General features: G+C 34.9%; 1 protein-coding gene across 1 annotated transcript in view; it reads left to right on the top strand.

The window, feature by feature from the left end:
• Positions 1 to 18,177, top strand: part of Klhl1 (kelch like family member 1) — a 203,252-nt gene that overhangs the window by 144,843 nt on the left and 40,232 nt on the right. The window contains exon 7 of the mRNA XM_051160901.1: positions 11,566 to 11,728. Coding sequence (XP_051016858.1) covers positions 11,566 to 11,728 — 163 coding nt within the window. The remainder of the gene's footprint in view (positions 1 to 11,565; positions 11,729 to 18,177) is intronic.

Raw genomic sequence — 18,177 nt, 5'->3', positions numbered from 1 at the left:
CCTCATTCACTTCCCATTCCCTCACTGATCCAGTTCCTTCTCCCAATCTGCTTTTCTTGTCTATTTTATTTCCATTGACTCCAAATTTTTCTCACCTACAAGAAGTGTAGGAATGTGGGTTCCTTTCTCCAAGAGGCTGGTCTGAGAATCTGGTCACAGAGTTTTCCTCAGCCTTCTGGAGGCTAGCTGAAGAATGTCCTGTCCTGAGAACCAGTCGTGAGGGAGACCTTCTGAGAAGGGAGAAAGCGCCAGGCAGCTGCGCTCAGCCGGCTTGAGAGAAGAAAAATCTGAATCCCTTCCAGGGAAGGAGAAGGGGGCCTCTGGATTGCAAAAGGCCAAGGCCGGACTACACTTTTATTAAAATAAAGACAAAAGAGTCAAACAACTAGATTTTAACTCACTAAGCTTAAAAGGAAAAAAGGAAGAGAGCTATGGGGAAGGCATGGGGGGCATGAGCTGCTCAACCTTCCAGCCCCTGGGTTTTTTTTAACTAAGCTTACGTGAATAGCAAGAGACACTGTAGGAATAAAGATGGATCAGAGATTGAAGGAATGGTAAACCAATAATAGATACCTACCCCATGAGAAAAAGCCAACCCCTGACACCATTAATGAAACTCTGCTATATTTAGAGACAGGAGCCTAGCATAACGGTCTTCTGCAAAGCTTCAGCCAGCAGCTGATGGAAACAGTTGTAGAGACTCACAGCCAATTAATGGGCTGAGCTTGAAGGCTTTTGTGGAAGAATGGGAGGAAGGAATGAGGGAGTTGGAGTGATCAAGGACACCACAAGGAGACCTTCAGAATGAACTAATATGGGCTTATGGTGGCTTACAGAGACTGAGCCACCAACTAAACAGCATGTACTGGCTGTACCTAGACCCTGGACACATATGTAGCAGATGTGGAGCTTGGTCATCATGTGCATTCCCTAACAAGGGGGTAGAGGCCTACCTTTGGATCCATTTCCCTTAGCTGGTTTGCCTTGTCTGGCATCAATTAAGGGGATGCTATTAGTCCTGTCAAGACTTGAGGTGCCAGGTGGGTAGCTACCGTTTGGGGCATCCTCTTTTCTGAGAAGAAGGAGAGAGAGAATGGGGCATGGGGTAGGGGGGGGTGAAACTGGGAGAAGAGGAGAGGGGGTGGGTCAGGCTGTAAAGTAATTAAATAACTCCCACCAAAAATGTACAAATTATTACCTTCACTGTTATTTACTCAGTGCCTATAATAATACAGAGTTAAACTTAATTAGAAAACATTATTTCTTCATATATTACTATATTACTCAAAATACTTAAAATGCAACATTAAAGATGTACCAGACACATTTTAAAATATTTTGTATATATTTTATTCAATCCTTGAAATAAACTGTAGGCTACTGTCTGTAACTACTACATTATATAGATTTAACCTGGATTATATCATTCTAAATAATACTTGCAAATACAAGATGTAAGATATAATTTGAATAAATAGTATAGGGTTACAGAATGAATGTGCAAATGCATCCTAAATATATTTAGTGAGTCTGTTTTTATTTTCTAAGATCTGTTCTATCACATCAGAACCAGACACTACCATCTCTCACACAGATTTTTAGTGTAACCAAATCCCTTCTTATTTCTCAATAACAAGAAGAAAAACATGTTTTGGGAATGAAGTGTGTCCCTAATAAAACACTTACTAGCTCCATCCCTACTCTTACGGATTGTTAAAAATATATCCCGTTGGAAGATGAGGTTCCATGTTATGTGCTCTTTTCACCATCATTGATGTCACTCATACTCCCTGTCGTTAGCTTTCCGGTTTACCGATTATGTTGACCCTTTTCATTTTTCTTCGTACATCTTCTGGTTATGCCCGATGTAAGATTTTACATAAATGCCCCGTCTCCCCAAAATCACTGACCTCCAATGAACTTCCATTTCCCCACAATCTTAAATCAAGATCCAACTTATCACCTTAGGCAGAATAATTTCCTTCATTATAGGGATGGGGGGTGTTTGTGTGCTTCATCAGCCCCATTCCTATCCTTGTTTTGAGAACATGAACATAAAAAGTATGCAATCCTTTTGGAAAGTGAATAGAAGGGAACTAACATAAGAAATTGAAGACTTACAGGAATAAATCTTTTTTTTTTTTAATTTATTCTTGTTACATCTCAATGTTTATCCCATCCCTTGTATCCTCCCATTCCTCCCACCCCCATTTTCCCATTATTCCCCTCCCCTATGACTGTTCCTGAGGGGGATTACGTCCCCCTGTATATTCTCATAGGGTATCAAGTCTCTTCTTGGCTACTTGCTGTCCTTCCTCTGAGTGCCACCAGGTCTCCCCCTCCAGGGGACATGGTCAAATGTGAGGCACCAGAGTACGTGAGAAAGTCGTATCACACTCTCCACTCAACTGTGGAGAATATTCTGACCATTGGCTAGATGAATAAATCTTAATGTCAGCTGTTAGCTGGATATTTATGAGAATCTTCACCTCATGCAACAACGTATGAAACCCAGTGAACACAAAGATGCAAACCCATTCCACATTGAAGGATACTATGGCATTGCGGGACAGAAAGGTAACTGGTTAGAAACTTCCCATCACTGTTAATTTCTACTGTCATAGTTTTTTCTTAGTCTCCGGTGTGCTTAGAGCTCATTTGTGGAAACTTTAAACAACCTCTTCGTCTAGACTAAATTCCAGACCAAACAAGTTAATGTATCGGTAATTGAGATGGACACTAGCAAGTATTCATATTTCCTTGGTTTATTTCAATGTGCAAACCAGATAAATTCATTATTCTCAATAGAAGGAAAAATAAATTATAACACAGTAAATATGGTATAAGGCATATGCATTTTGTTTTTGATTTTTGTCTTGTTTTGTTTCGTTTTGTTTTAGTAGATAAAGAAGCAAAATCTAATTTTAATTCCTTCATGATTTTATTGAATTACTAAGAAACATTTATGCAGTATATTGAATTGTGGTCAAAGCAAAATTGATGGGTTTTATATGTATTTTATTTCAATTAGATGTCGAGCATTTTAATGTAGCCCTTATATTGATAACAAGAAAATAGTTTTAACCTCCTAAGTTGATATAGCTACAAAGATATATCTAGAAAACACAAGGAAGAATTTGGATGTATAATCCTGATTTAGAATTATTCTGGTTCAAATTTTTTGCATAGGAATCAGAACAGCTCCATTAAATAAACACATTGTAATCCAATGATAGCTCAAAAGTCATCTTTTATAGTAGGTATATGTAAAGAGTAAATATTTTCTAGTAAATATGGGCTTTATGTATATCATTATTAAAAGTAATATCAACATTGAAAATATAACACTTGTGCAAGTATTTGATTTTAATTAGAGACATTTACATTAAAAGTTAAGTTTTTAAAATATATTTTGTTAATTTATTCATATTGCATCTCAATTGTTATCCCATCCCTTGTATCCTCCCATTCCTCCCTCCCTCCCATTTTCCCTTTACTCCCCTCCCCTATGACTGTGACCTAGAGGGACCTCCTCCCCATCTATATGATCATAGGGTATCAAGGATAAAGATGTATTTGACATTTACTTTGTCACTCTGTTGAAATCCCTATTTTTGTCCATTCCCAACACATACAACATGGACTGCTTGATTTACAAATATTTCGAGTGCTTATTATTTGTCATGTAGCTATATGTATTTTTGTGTTACCCCTATGCAAATGCCACGTGTCATGTAAATTTTAATTGTTAATAATAACAAGTATACTTAATTCTAATATTTTCCCAATGTCATGTAAATAGTAACAATGAACTGAGACTTACGCTCAGGAATAGCAGAACAAACTAAAGTTGTTTATTACAATTGTCTACTCAATTTTGCCCTCTCCTTAGCTTCGTAACTATAATTATCAGTGCCTAAGTTACTTAAACAGTAAGAATATATACAATGTTTCAATATTTTCTTCTTATTGCCCACATTCTTCTCTCCAGAAAGGTTATATAATGTCTCCTGAAAACATGTAGCTTTTTAATATTTTCCTTAAACATTTGATAAATGAGCACTCACTGTCAATTTTTCTTATTGAAAATATTTTTATCTTGAATTACTATAGTTACGTGTGAATGTATGTATTTATAAATACACCCCAAATACATTTTGTTTTTCTTTTATTGAGATAGTTTTTTCTCAGATAATAGATCCTGAGCATGGTTTCCCTCCCTGTGCTTCTCCCAGATCTTCCCCACCTCTTCTCCCATCCAGATAAGCCCCCTTTTTTGTCTCTCATTAGAAAATAAATAGGCTTCTGGGAGAAAATAATAAAGTGAATATAATAATGTGAAACAAAAACTAACATACTGGAAAATAAAACAAATTTTAAAAAGAAATAGAGGTAAAAGGAAGGCACTAGAATCAGATACACATGCAGAGTTTCACACATTTTCATTCACAGACTCAGGAAATTACATCAAACACAGACAAACCCATAGGATATACACGAAAGTCACTATTTCTGCATCTTCCTTTTCAGGCTTCCCTGAGCCCTGAAGGGAGGGATGTGATAGAGGCATCCTTTAAGAAAGGATTAAATGGAAAGGGGGAGGGGAAAAGGAAATGATGAAGAGAATACAGGAGGGACAGCTAAGAGTAAGGGCCTTTTGAGAGGTATACCATAGCAATACAGTAGACACTTCCTAAAATATGTACATACATGTGAATTCCTAATAATTATAAGAATAAATTAGTGTATAACTGTGTTTAAAGACTTAATGGCCTATCTAAAATTTTAAATTCATATTAACTATTTACTATTTTACATCACTCATTATATTTCAATCATAATTTTAAATGAAATTATAATGCATGTACTAAACATTATTAAATGTAGCTTCAAAGTTATGTCTCTTAGTTATAATTTAATAAGTATTATAAAAGAATAATGAGGTCCTAGTGTTCTCAGCAGCAGGTTTATTATTATATATGAAATATTAATAAATTGTTAATGAAAATTGTTAATGAAAAAGGTTTTATTTGAGTAACCAAGTTATTATCTTAGTTGTTGTCAGATCCAAAGGAAGTTTCACTCTGCCAAATTCAGCGACCATTCTTTTCTATCAAAAAAGCCATTTTTCTATCACTGTCAGAAGGCACAGATAGCTGTCTGTGGTGCCTGTTCACATACCAAACTTCATGCCAATCTCCATACTCACTCATATCATAACTACCGATGGATTTTCTCAGGTCTTCTCACCCTGGCCCTACATATTCAATTCTCTCTGCCAGCTTTTCATTACTATATAACCTTGCCATTTCTCCCAAGTGTTTTCTTTTGGATTTCTCCTTTGCCTCCTTTGCTATCACTTTCTTTGTCTTCTTTTCTCATTCCTCCCTCCTCCTATCATGGCCAAGGTCAATCTTCTAGCCATATATAGTCTACTATTTCCTTTCTTGATCTTAAATCTTCCAGATACCTCTGGAAGAGGTACTGCCCCTCACATTTACAATAAAACCCTTGTTCTCAACCACATGTTGTAAGGGTCATGTTATCAGTTTATACTGTTATACTGTGAATTTGTATCTGTTTTAGGAAGTGTGTGTGTGTGTGTGTGTGTGTGTGTGTGTGTGTGTGTGTATGTGTGTGTGTGTAGATATTTTATGACTTTATTCTATATCCTATTTGTGAATGTTTCTATATTGGTAGTAAAAATGTTGAAAAATTTACACACATATAAAAAGAATAAAAATGCTAAGAGTTGATGAACACACATATTAACACACACATATATGTACCTATATATATATATATGTACATATATATATATACATATATATATATATATATATATATATATATATATATATATATGCTTTACCTGATAAATATATATTCAACTATAAAGCTAACTGAAAGTCACATAATTTAACTTTGGCCTCAGTACAACTATTGGATCCAAATAAGACTTCATTGTAGAATTCTAAAAGCAGAATTAAACAAATAAATCAGATTCTTGAGATGATCAGAAAGTGAACAAAGTAGTCAGGATTTAAGATGCAAATGTTTCAAAGGGAAAAGAAAGAAAGGCAAACATTTATTTCTACTTCTTCCATGCACTCATACAGTAGGATCAAAGCATCACCCAATCTGGCAAGTAGGACTGCTGACTTCTCTAAATAACAGAGATTGATGCTGATATTTGACTTTTTCATGAGTCTCACACAAAAAGAATCCAAGTCCTGAACAGGTAAGAATGTTGGTGGAAATGGCCAGGATACCTATTTGACTTTGTGTACCACAGGTACGAAAATTTTCATCAGAATTACATCTAATTTCATCAATCGTTTGAGTCTCCTTTGAAATTTTTCCATTTGACACAGTAATACATTTGTGGGTTTTTTTCTATTTTAAGATAAAAGTTTTATTTCTTATATTATTTTAAGTTTGTTTTAGAAATGTTCGGATTAAGTAGGCATTTTGCCCAAATGTGAAAACAACAAGAAGTCAACTAATGATGTTTATGCAGAGTGTCCACTTCAGATAGACCTGTTCCATGATGTTACCAGGGACAGAGATATTTCCTAGCTCAGTCCATACTTAGTATGGAGCTTATTACAGATCAGAGTTACAACTTTATCTGGCATAGGGAAAACATGTCTTAAAAGACCCTGACTTCCAATATAGACTACTGTACCCAGCAAAACTATTTTCTATAATTTAAGAACAAATAAAAACTTTTTTTTCATAATATAAACATCTTTCCATAGTTCCTACTCAACAGCAATAATAACAACAAAAATCACAATCACAATGCTACATACTAGAAACAACACTTCCAGTGGAAAAATGAATAATCACAGCCAAGAAAACTAGGAAAGGAAACACAGCTAAAATTCAATAAAATACAAGGAAAAGCTAAGAACACAAGCTGGCAAAGAATATCAAAATAATTGCAAAGTATAAATATCAACACTGACTCTAAATATTAATCGACTCTACTTACCAATCAAAAGGAAAAAGCTAGTTAAAAGTAATAAATTTTATGAAAGTTTAGCATCAAAACTCTTGCACAAGCAGAAATGAAGAAGCACAACTCAACTCATTCTTAAGGCCAGTTTTGATAAAAAAAAAATGGATATAAGTGAATATTTACCATGTGTGTCTTTCTGGGTCTGGGTTACCTCACTCAGGCTGATCATTTCTAGTTCCATCCATTTGCCCCCGAATTTCAAGCTTTCCTTGTTCAATAGCTGAGTAATATTCCATTGTATAAATGTACCACAGTTTCTTTATCTGTCTTTGGTTAGGGACATCTAAGTTGTTTCCAGTTTTGGCTATTATGAATAAAGCTGCTATGAATATAGTTGAGCAAATGTTTTTTTGTTTTATGCTGAAACATCTTAGTATAACCATACTACAAAACACATATCCGAAGAGGCTAAATATCAAGGAGAATGCTTAATTCTCATTCAAAAGGGCAAATAGAATAGAAACCAGAAGCAGGTGAAGAGAAGGAACAGTACAGAGAGCCTACCGTGGGGGTTCTCTGAAAGACTCCACCCAGCAGATGCTGAGATTCACAGCCAAAATTTGAAGAGGTGCACAGGGAATCTTAGGAAAGAGTTAGGGGATAGTAGGACCTAGAGGGGACCGGAGCTCCACAAGGAAATCAATGAAGCCAAAAAATCTGAGCCTGGGGGAGGGGAGGCATGGAAGTGCTTCAGAAAGTGATTCACCAACCAAGGACCATGGTGAGGACCTAGACACCCTGCTGATATGTAGCCAATAGGCAGCACAGTGTCCTTGTGGGTCCCACAATATGGGGAGTAGGTGTTACCTCTGAAATGGACACTGGTGCCCACTCTTTGATCACTTCCCTCTGGCAGGAAAGCCTTACCAGGCCACAGAGGAAGAGGATGCATATAGTCCAGATTAGACTTGAGAGGGTGTGGTAAAATGATAGGGGTGGAGGGTTTCCCTTTTATGAGGACTGTTGGAGGGGACAGGGGGATGAGGGAGGGAGGGAGAGAGGGACTGGGAAGAGATGAGTGAGGGGCCTACAACCGGTACGTGAAGTGAACACATTAAAACCAAAGAATTTTTTAAATGGAAAAGTAAACACACACACAAATTAATTCTAAATTCTGTGAAAAATATGGATGCAAATGTTACCACAAATATTTTGGAAATAAATTCAAGAATGTATTAAGGGCTACAGTACCCATCAAATTTGTTTCTCAATGGAGTGTAAGTTTTATTCAACATATGCAAAGCAGCTAATGCAACACACCATATAAATAGACTAAAGACAAAAGTTGTAGAATCACCTCAAGATATCAGAAAAGTCACTTGACAAATTTTAACATCCCTTCATGATTAAAGATACTTCTGAAGAAACTATGAATGTGACTCATATATGTTAAAATACTAAAGGTTAATATAGTAAACATTAGACAGCATTCAACAAATAAGAGAAATTTAAGAGAATTTCTTCTAAAATAGAAATGAGACAATAATGGCAATTATCAACACTTTCAAAGTGATTTAAGTCTTAGAACAAGAAAATAAGAGAAGGAAAAGAGTTAGAAGGCCAGCCTATTCCAATTTGAAGATAGCAGGCACCTGTGCTTAAAAGACCTCAGCACTTTGGAGGCAGAGGCAGGCGGATCGCTGTGGGTTTGAGGCTGATCTGGTCTACAAAGCAAGTCTAGGATATTCAAGGCTACACAGAGAAACCTTGTCTCAAAAAAACAAAAAACAAAAACAAAAAGACCTACGAATTCTACTAGAGAACCCTTATATTGTTATCAGCACGCCAGGATACAAGATCAACATGCAAAATCCAGAAGCATTTTTATATCTAGGCACACTGGCAGTAAAAGTATTAGGAAAGCCATTTTTAGGATAACATGGTCACTTGAAAAGGACATTTCTCTATTGAAAAGAAATTTGACCAAGGCCTTGAAAAACTTCTACAATGAAACTTTAAGACATTTCTTCCTCAAGACCCAGCTATTCTACTCCTTGGAATATACCCAGAAGATGCTCTACCACACAACAAGGGCATATGCTCAACCATGTTCATAGTGGCCTTATTCGTAATAGCCAAAACCTGAAATCAACCTAAATGCCCCTCCACCAAAGAATGGATTTTAAAAAACTGTGGTACATTTACACTGTGGAATACTACTCAGTTATAAAAAGCAAAGAAATTCCAAAATTTGTGGAGAAATGGAGAAAACTAGAAATGATCATAATGAGTGAGTTAACCCAGAAGCAGAAAGACTCACATGGTATATACCCACTTATAGTTGGTCACTAGCCCAAGAGGCATATCTCATGAAAGTCTTCACTTATGAGGAGATTGGATAGTTGTGAGGACATCCTTTTGGTACTCTAGGTGAGAGAAGTATGGGAGAATGAGGAAATAATAGGCCTTAGAAACCTACAACAAGAATATTATGATGGGCGGATCTGGGCCCAGAGGTTCAGCTCAAACTACTGCAACAACCAAGGACAATACTTGCAGTAAACATCGAACCCCTTCTCAGATCTAGCCAATGAACAGGACACTCTCCACAGTTGATCAGAGAGCAAGGACAGTCTTGGACATGAACTCTGGTGACTTCCCCATTGTGGGGAGGCCTGGTGGCATCGAGAAAGGATAAGCAGGCTACCAAGATGAGACTTGATAACCTTTGACCATATACTGAGGGAGGAGGTCGCCCTTGGTCACAGACATAGGAGAGGGGAATAGGGTGAAAGTGGGAGGGAGGGAGGAATGGGACAATACTAGGTATGTGATAAAAATTGAGATGTAATCTGAAGAAATTAATCAAATAAAATAAATTTTTTAAAAAAGACACAGAAAAATGAAGGAGGCAAAAGACCTATCTCCATGTTCGGAGATTGGAGGAATGTTATGAAAATGGTTATATTACCAAAATGGTCTATAGTTCCACTATGATTCTCATCAAACTTGAATCACATTCTCCACAGAAATAGAAATTCAATTCCAAAATTCATATAGAAATATATAAAACTGCAAATAGTCAAACCAATAATAAACAGAAAGAGAGGCCAACAATCTGAATATCAGATATCAGTCAGCATTATGTACCTTAAGAAAAGAAGACAACACATTACTCTAAATGTGGTTTTCACCTCAACACAACCATTCAGTTAATAGTTAACTCATGCATCATTTGGTAGATCTCTCTTTCTCTCTTTCTCTCTTCTTTTAAAACAGAGTCCTACTATGTAGCTTAGGCTAGCCTGGAGCTCAGTACCTCAATTTCGACCCTTCCTGCTAAGCTGCTATTTCTCTAGTTCTCAAAGGACATATATAAGGCACTAAAAATGAAGTATGATTTAATAACAAATAGCATAATTTATAACAAGCAAACCATGGACTTAGGCTATAAATGTGACTTTTTCAGATAACGAAAAATTTAGTTTTGTTTCATTTTTGCCAGCAGAATATGTATTTGTATATTGATGAGCTACTGTTCCTTTTTTTTTTTTTTTTTTTTTTTCTTTCTTTCTTTCTTTTTTTCAGTTAAGAAACAGACCTGGCTGTCATAGATTCACTTCATAGACCAGACTGGTCTTGCAGTTCCCTTTGTAATAAAATTAAATATAATAAAATAAAACAAAAACCATCACAAACTGGCAAAATGAATTTTAAATAGGTACAAGAAACAGAAGCCCACTCATCTATATACACAGGAAATCAAGAAAAACACTAAGCAGGAAGCCATAATATATACAGAGGACATAGTACATGCCTCTTCAGAGCTTGTAAGTGTCGGCTCATTCTCTGTGAGTTCATAGGTGAGGTCATGTTTATTTAGAGGGCCTTGAATTGGGGTTTGTGTTGTTGTTCTGGGTGTTTGTGTGTGTGTGTGTGTGTGTGTGTGTGTGTGTATGTGTGTGTGTGTGTGCCCTCCACACCCTCTGGCTGTTTTTTCCTGTTTCCTCTTCCCCAGGGTTCCCTGAGACCTGATGGCAGAGATTTGATGGATAAATCCCATTTGGGGCTAAGGTTTCTCAGTCTCTGCATAATGTCTGGCTGTGGATATGAGTTTGACTTTTAAAATAACAGTGCTTTTAATAGATTGTGTGTGTGTGTGTGTTTCTTCTTATTTCTCTTTGCTATATATATATATATATATATATATTTAAAATCTGGGTTATTTTTTCAATTTTTATTTGTTATCTAAAATGACAGAGAGGGAGACAGACTGCAAACAGGAGAGAGAGAGAGAGAGAGAGAGAGAGAGAGAGAGAGAGAGAGAGAGAGGGAGAGAGAAGAGGGGAGGGGGCTAAGGAGGACCTAGAATTAACTGGAGAAGGGGAAACTGTGATCAGAATATATACCACAAAAATACTGTTTTCCAATTGAAAACTAAGAGAAAAAACTAAAATACAAAAGTAATGTTTTCATAGTGTAGTTCATATATCTTAGGATAAGAACACAGCACGAAGAAAGTCATAATTTTTTTTTTTACTCTACAATATGATATTGTTAACTACAAACACATCGTTTTCTTTTTCTCTCCGATGTTTTAGGAGTAACTGTGCTTGAAGGGCCTATTTATGCAGTGGGAGGCCATGATGGCTGGAGCTACCTGAACACAGTGGAAAGGTGGGATCCCCAGAGCCAGCAGTGGACATATGTGGCTAGTATGTCCATTGCTCGGAGCACTGTTGGCGTAGCAGCACTGAATGGCAAGTGAGTAGATTTTTCTGTAAAGTTTTAATAAATTAAGACAAAAATGATTGAGTAGTAGTATTTAAGAATAATTTTTAATAAAGGCATGTTTATTTATAATACAAAATAAAATAAAAATGTTGATATTGTTAATCCAAGAAGTATTAAGTGTAAGTTTTGAGACCATCTCTAAACTTTAAGGATTATATTTAAGTAGTAACACAAGCTAATAAGAATTTCATGTTTACTATGAAATCCATGTATGATTGCACCCATTTGTCTGCTTTTCAAGCTGTCTTCCCATTACTCTTAAATTAGAAATTCTCAAAATCAACACGATTTTTATTAAAATTTGCTTCATACAACACATTTTGCTCATATTCTCCCTTTCCCCAACTCATCTCAGATCTTCTCTACCTCCATAACAATCACGCTAGCTCTCACTCTCTCCAACAACAGCAGCAACATCAACAACAACAACAACAAAAATAGAGTGAAAATCAAAAATACAAACAAACATAAAACAAGTAAGACAAAAATGTTCCAAAACAACAGCAAACAATCCCACAAAAATAAAACAAACATGGAATTTATTTTATATTGTTCAATTTCTACTAGACATAGGATGTTTTTCATATACCCATTGTCACATAATTGGAAAATTTGATTTTCTGTGTCCTATCATGTATCAACTGCAAATAGCTTCTTCATTAGAAATGAGACTTTACATCCACTTTCTCTATTTACTGTTGGGATGATATCTGTTTTGAACCTCTGAGCTCCTGGGCATCATTTCACAGTTTCTGTGAGCTCATATGGGCATCAGTCCTATTGGTATAGAAGACACTGTTTCCTTGGAATTATGTATGAACATTGGTTCTTATAACATTTTTACTTCACTTTTGCGTAGTACCTGAGTCTTCTTTTGTAAGTGTAATTTTTTCTTTTCCTTTTTTCACATATACATTTATGTTATTACACATATATACAATAAACTTCCTACAGCAAGAAGAACCACAAAACAATAGGGAATTATATAAATGTTACATTCACAGTGTTTTGTCTCATTGGACTTGGCAACCTTGCAGAAAACATCTTTTCTATTTTGGTGCATCTGAAATTCTGAATGTAAATCAATATCTATCATATCTCATCTTTATCAACCTAAGCTGCCCATTTGGGACTGAGTATTGTGAATCCGCCCAGTTCTCTGCACACTGTCCAGTTGTTAAGTCTCTGTGTTAATTTCCACTTAAGAAAGAGGAAGGTTCTTAGATGAGTACTTCATGATGTATTCATGGGTATAACAGTTTGTGATTATCTGTCCTTTTATTGCTGTTATTTTAGTATAAATCTAATAATAAAGTTTCTCCCTGACCCATATAGTCGCAGGTTCCTAATAGTATCATCTCAGCTATGGAGTTGGCCTTAAATCCAATCAAATGTGGTTTAGTAGACGCATAACAGTCATACCAGAATTGAACCAGTAAATCTTCAAGGCAGAGAGCTTTTCCAAACACTGTTTTGTATGTGTGTGTGTGGCTATGTGACATTGTTGATTACCTTTCTTTTTTGAGAGCTTGAAAAGTACTTTCCCACACCATGCATGCAATAGGAAGAAATGTCTAGTTGAGCACCAGCTCAATTTCTTCATACTCAATGACATTCAATCCCTTATGAATATAGATGGAAACTGTCTCAGAAAAACCTTGCAAAATGAATTAAAGAAACAACAAAACAGGATTGATTTTATCTGTATTTGTCAATGTGTATTCATCCAGAGATACAGGGATGTTCAACATACAAAGAATCAAAAAATATAATCCATTACATGAAGAGACTGATAGGCAAAATCCACATTATCATCCAATTAGATGCATAAAATATATTTGACAATATCCAACTTCCCTCAATGGTATAATTCTTTCCCTTGATGGAAAGAGAAAGGATCAAGGAGACATAAGTCAGAATAGCAAAGGCGTTTACTGTAATCCCACAGCCACTGGAGAGAAATGCAAACCATTTCTATTTAAATTAGGAAGAAGGAAAGGATGTTCATTCTTGACACATCTACTCAATAAATGGCTCCTTTCACCAAAATTGATAAAAAAAAAAATAATTGTTTATTGAAACAAATTAAATGCAATTAGAACTTGGTAAGTTTTTATGAAGTAATTGAACTAAGAGCATCACTTCATATATGCAAGCTAGCTATAGTCGAATCAAATAGCTCATGATTCTACCTTTCTCTATATTGGATTATTTCTGTGATTTACCTGGTGGCATAGCAAGACTGAAAACTGAAGATACCTTGCCAGCCAAGAACCTTGCTATCTAACCTGACAGAGAATCAGAGCTGAAGACTCATGCCATACACTAATGGTGTAACTGGGACGTTGTGTAAAACTGCTTTGTCCAAAATTTCTAGTGCAGGCCTAGAATTTATTTGAGATAAAGTCCCCAGCTCATGCCTTTCATTCCTCACTGTTTTATCATTCCTTGTGCTTTGCTTTCTGTATTTATAAGGTGGAAGAGTGACACAGGAAAATCTGTATCTGTCCTTTATGTGCACCTCATTCTTTGTGAATTTGTATTTCTTGGCTTTACCGGGTGAGACAACTCACCTGCTTTCCAGAGCTCTTATGAACATATTGTTGATGATGGGTACGCAAACTGGTGTCTTTGGAGAGAACAATTGTGGAAACTATTTCACATTCGTTTTAGAGAGCTTAATACAGTATTGTTAGCTGCAATACACTTGGTAGTTGTTTGCATATAAATATTCAGACTCAAGGTAGTGCATTTACAGCCTTGTACTGTCATGAAATTCAAGTTATATCTGGCAGGTTTATTTTCGTCCTAAAGCAAACAATTTCATTAAAATTATTTTAGGTATAAAAAGCAATTTACAAATGTATATACACATATAGAAATATACTAAAATATTATATTAGTTCTCCATTTTACTTAAGAGGAAGTATTTTCATATGAAGCATTTTCATATTCTATCTTGATTGATATTTTGATGACTTTTACTTGAAACTTATAAATACAAATATAATTAATAATGATATTTTCAAAATCACACCCGTAAAACATTCTTAAGATTTAACCTGTAAGTAAATTATTTGCCCTTCAGTTTAACTAAGCTGTGCAATCTTTAAACTATAATATTTTCTTGTGACTATAGCAGGATGATTATATTAAATACAAGGAGTCTCTAAATGTGTAATGATGTTTAATCTTGTCAGAGATGATTCAGTTTATTCACATTGGTTCATATTTTAATATTGTATATAATAAATATTATTCATATATTAAATGTATGAAACTAAAGTGGAAAATACATCATGTATTTCTATATAATAACTTTTAAAGTTTAGTGACAATGCTAATTTATTTAATATTTATTTATAATATAAGTTTTGTGGGAAGAGAAACATAAAAATAATAAATTTTTGTTTTTGCCTTTAGAAAAATGATAGTTAATACTTATATAAATTAACTGTTTTTCTAATGTATCTCCCTTTATACATAACTGGGTACTTTTCTTTGCAGATTTTGATATCTCTTCTTTGTTTTTTATGTTTAGTGTTTTGATTATTTTGTATCATGGGGAATTTCTTTTATTATCCTGTTTATTTGGCATTCTGTATGCAACACTGTCTTAATTAATTTGTTCCATTAGTGTGAAATTAAATGCACAGGCATTGGTGTTTGAATGCTCTATTTACATTATTTTAGATTGTTTTGATAATTATTTGTATCAGTTATTATTATTTCTTATGAGTTTATTCTTAAATATATTAATATGTGCATTTTGTAGCAAATATTCTCAAATCATAACATTTTATATATATATATATACTAGTCACAATTTTTACCATGATGTAAATGAAATCTTTATACTGTTTACCTTTTTACCCCTTTCTGTGTGTATTCATTACACAGTTTGTGTTTCAGTCGGGGTATATATCTTCAGAAACATCCTTAAATTTTTCATTTTACTAGAGTTATTCATGCAAAATAGCAATGTTGAATAGTGATATTATTTTGAATTATTTTCCTGGAATTCTTTACATTTTAACAAAGTATATTACCTCAAAATTTATTAACATGAATCTATTTGGAATGGTTTCATCTTATGTACAATCATCATTTTCTTTTAAATCAAAGCAATGCATTTCTGCTTCGGGAATCTTTTCTTACTACTGGAATATGTTTTAAGAGCCTCAAGTTTCTTTGGTTTTATGACTCCCTTAATATCTAGGTGGTTTTCTTGTCTTAGACAAACATCTGATACAAAGTGTTCTTTCCCTACAAATCCAAAACAGAGAATACTTTCAGCTCTGACAGCTTTTTGAGCTTTTACTCACTTCTGTGAATACAAGTTTTCATTTCATTTTCAATATCACTGATGTACCACTATATCTAAGTGCTGTATCTTTGTCATTTATAATTCTCTCAATTGAGAGACATGAGTACCAATGACCAGTCATCTTGTGCAAAAATTAGGTATTTTCCTAGAGTTTAAAACTAACGTGTTCTGACAGATCAAAAGCAATATAATACTGAATCCATGAAATAATCTTCTAATAACATATATGGATCATCTTAATCATCTTTGGTTAGCAATCCAGAGATTTATTTTGCAAATAAAAATGCAACCAACAACTTAATAAGATTTTAGCATGGGAATTTATTATCATCTTAGACTCCCCAATGTCTAATATAGTGTCCCTGTGTTAGCTTATTGCACATAGATACTATGTGTATGTGCATGTGTACGCTTTTATTCTTTCAACACTACCTTGGTTTTGTTGAGTCTTTGCATTCTAGTTAAATTTAAATGTATTTCTACTTGTTTGATTATTTCTATATTATCATGTAATATTACTACTGATACAATATGAATAATAGCACACACTAGGGTAAATTTCAGGAATTGGGTGTTATCTTCCCTTTAGCATCTGGAAAACAAAATAAAAACAATACTATGCTATCCATTTCATATTTTATCATGGACTTATCCATTCTCTAGAAACTTCACTTTAATGATTCTGGTAACTATTATAAATTTACAATCAATAGGAAACATTTAGCCCAAGAATCATGAAAAGAAAAACAATATTTAATTTCTCTACTATACCCCAATGATGACTTCTGTTCTTTAGTTCTCAAGGTCTATCCCTTGTATTATACTTTCTATGGGAGAGTCCCTTTTTATATTTAAAACTTTTATTATTTTTCTCAAAGGTGGAACCCAAAATTGTTTTAATTTATACCAGACTCACAAATTTTTAAAGAGAAAACAAGAAGTATAAGTGAATAAAAAGTGCTCATTTATTGAATCTTACTATTAGATATGGAAGATTTATATATTATCTACTGAGAAAATGTTTGGTTTGGTTTGGTTTTCCAGTGAGTTTGTTTCTAACATGGGGTAAAATTTCCTTTGGTATTAAGAATAACTTTGAAATGCTGATACTTTTCTTCTTTCACCAAATTTTTGGGATTGCCGACATTCTTAGGAACCATAAGGTTTTTCGTTCAGTGTGCTATGAATATTGATTGACATTTGCCTTTGCCTTTTATGGACAATGGCATATTATTTATTTTAAACAGTGATTAGGAACTAACTTTGTGCTTTCTACATACAAACACAGGCAGTACATACTATCCACGGTGAAACCTTTTTTCTTTTTTTTATTATTAATTTATTCAAATTACATTGCAGTTGTTATCCCATCCCTTGTATCCTCTCATTCCTCCCTCCCTCCCGCTTCCCCCCCTATTCCCCTCCCCTATGTTTGTGACTGAGGGGGACCTCCTCCCCCTGTATATGCTCATAGGGTATCTATCGAGTCTCTTCTTGGTGACCTATTATCCTTCCTCTGAGTGCCACCAGGTATCCCCATCCAAGGGACATAGTCAAATATGAGGCACCAGAGTTTGTGTGAAAGTCAGATCTCCTTCTCCACTTAACGGTGGAGAATGTCCTGTCCATCGGCTAGTCTGGGTAGGGGTTCGAAGTTTACTGCCTATATTTTCCTTGGCTGGTGCTATAGTTTGAGGAGGTCCCCAGGGCCCAGACCCACCTGTAGTTTTCCAGGACCCTCCGGATCCTTCTATTTCCTCATTCTCCCAGGTTTCTCACACCTAAAGTCTCAATAGGATGTCCTCCCCTCTGACCCACATTCCTGGTAGGTAAAGTTTTCCATGGGGACGTACCCCTTAGACTAGTGTCTCGATATAAGTGAGTATATACCATTTAACTCTTTTTGCTTCTGGGTGAACTCACTCATTATGATAATTTCTAGTTCAATCCATTGTCCACAAATATCGGAAATTCCTTGTTTTTAATAGCTGAGTAGAATTCCATAGTGTAAATGTACCACAGTTTCTTTATCCATTCTTCTACTGAGGGACACATAGGCTGTTTCCATGTTCTGGCTATCATGAATAAGGCA

The sequence above is a fragment of the Acomys russatus genome, chromosome 18, assembly GCF_903995435.1.
Source record: "Acomys russatus chromosome 18, mAcoRus1.1, whole genome shotgun sequence".
NCBI classification, from domain to species: domain Eukaryota; kingdom Metazoa; phylum Chordata; class Mammalia; order Rodentia; family Muridae; genus Acomys; species Acomys russatus.
This window is presented reverse-complemented; position numbering and strand designations above follow the sequence as displayed.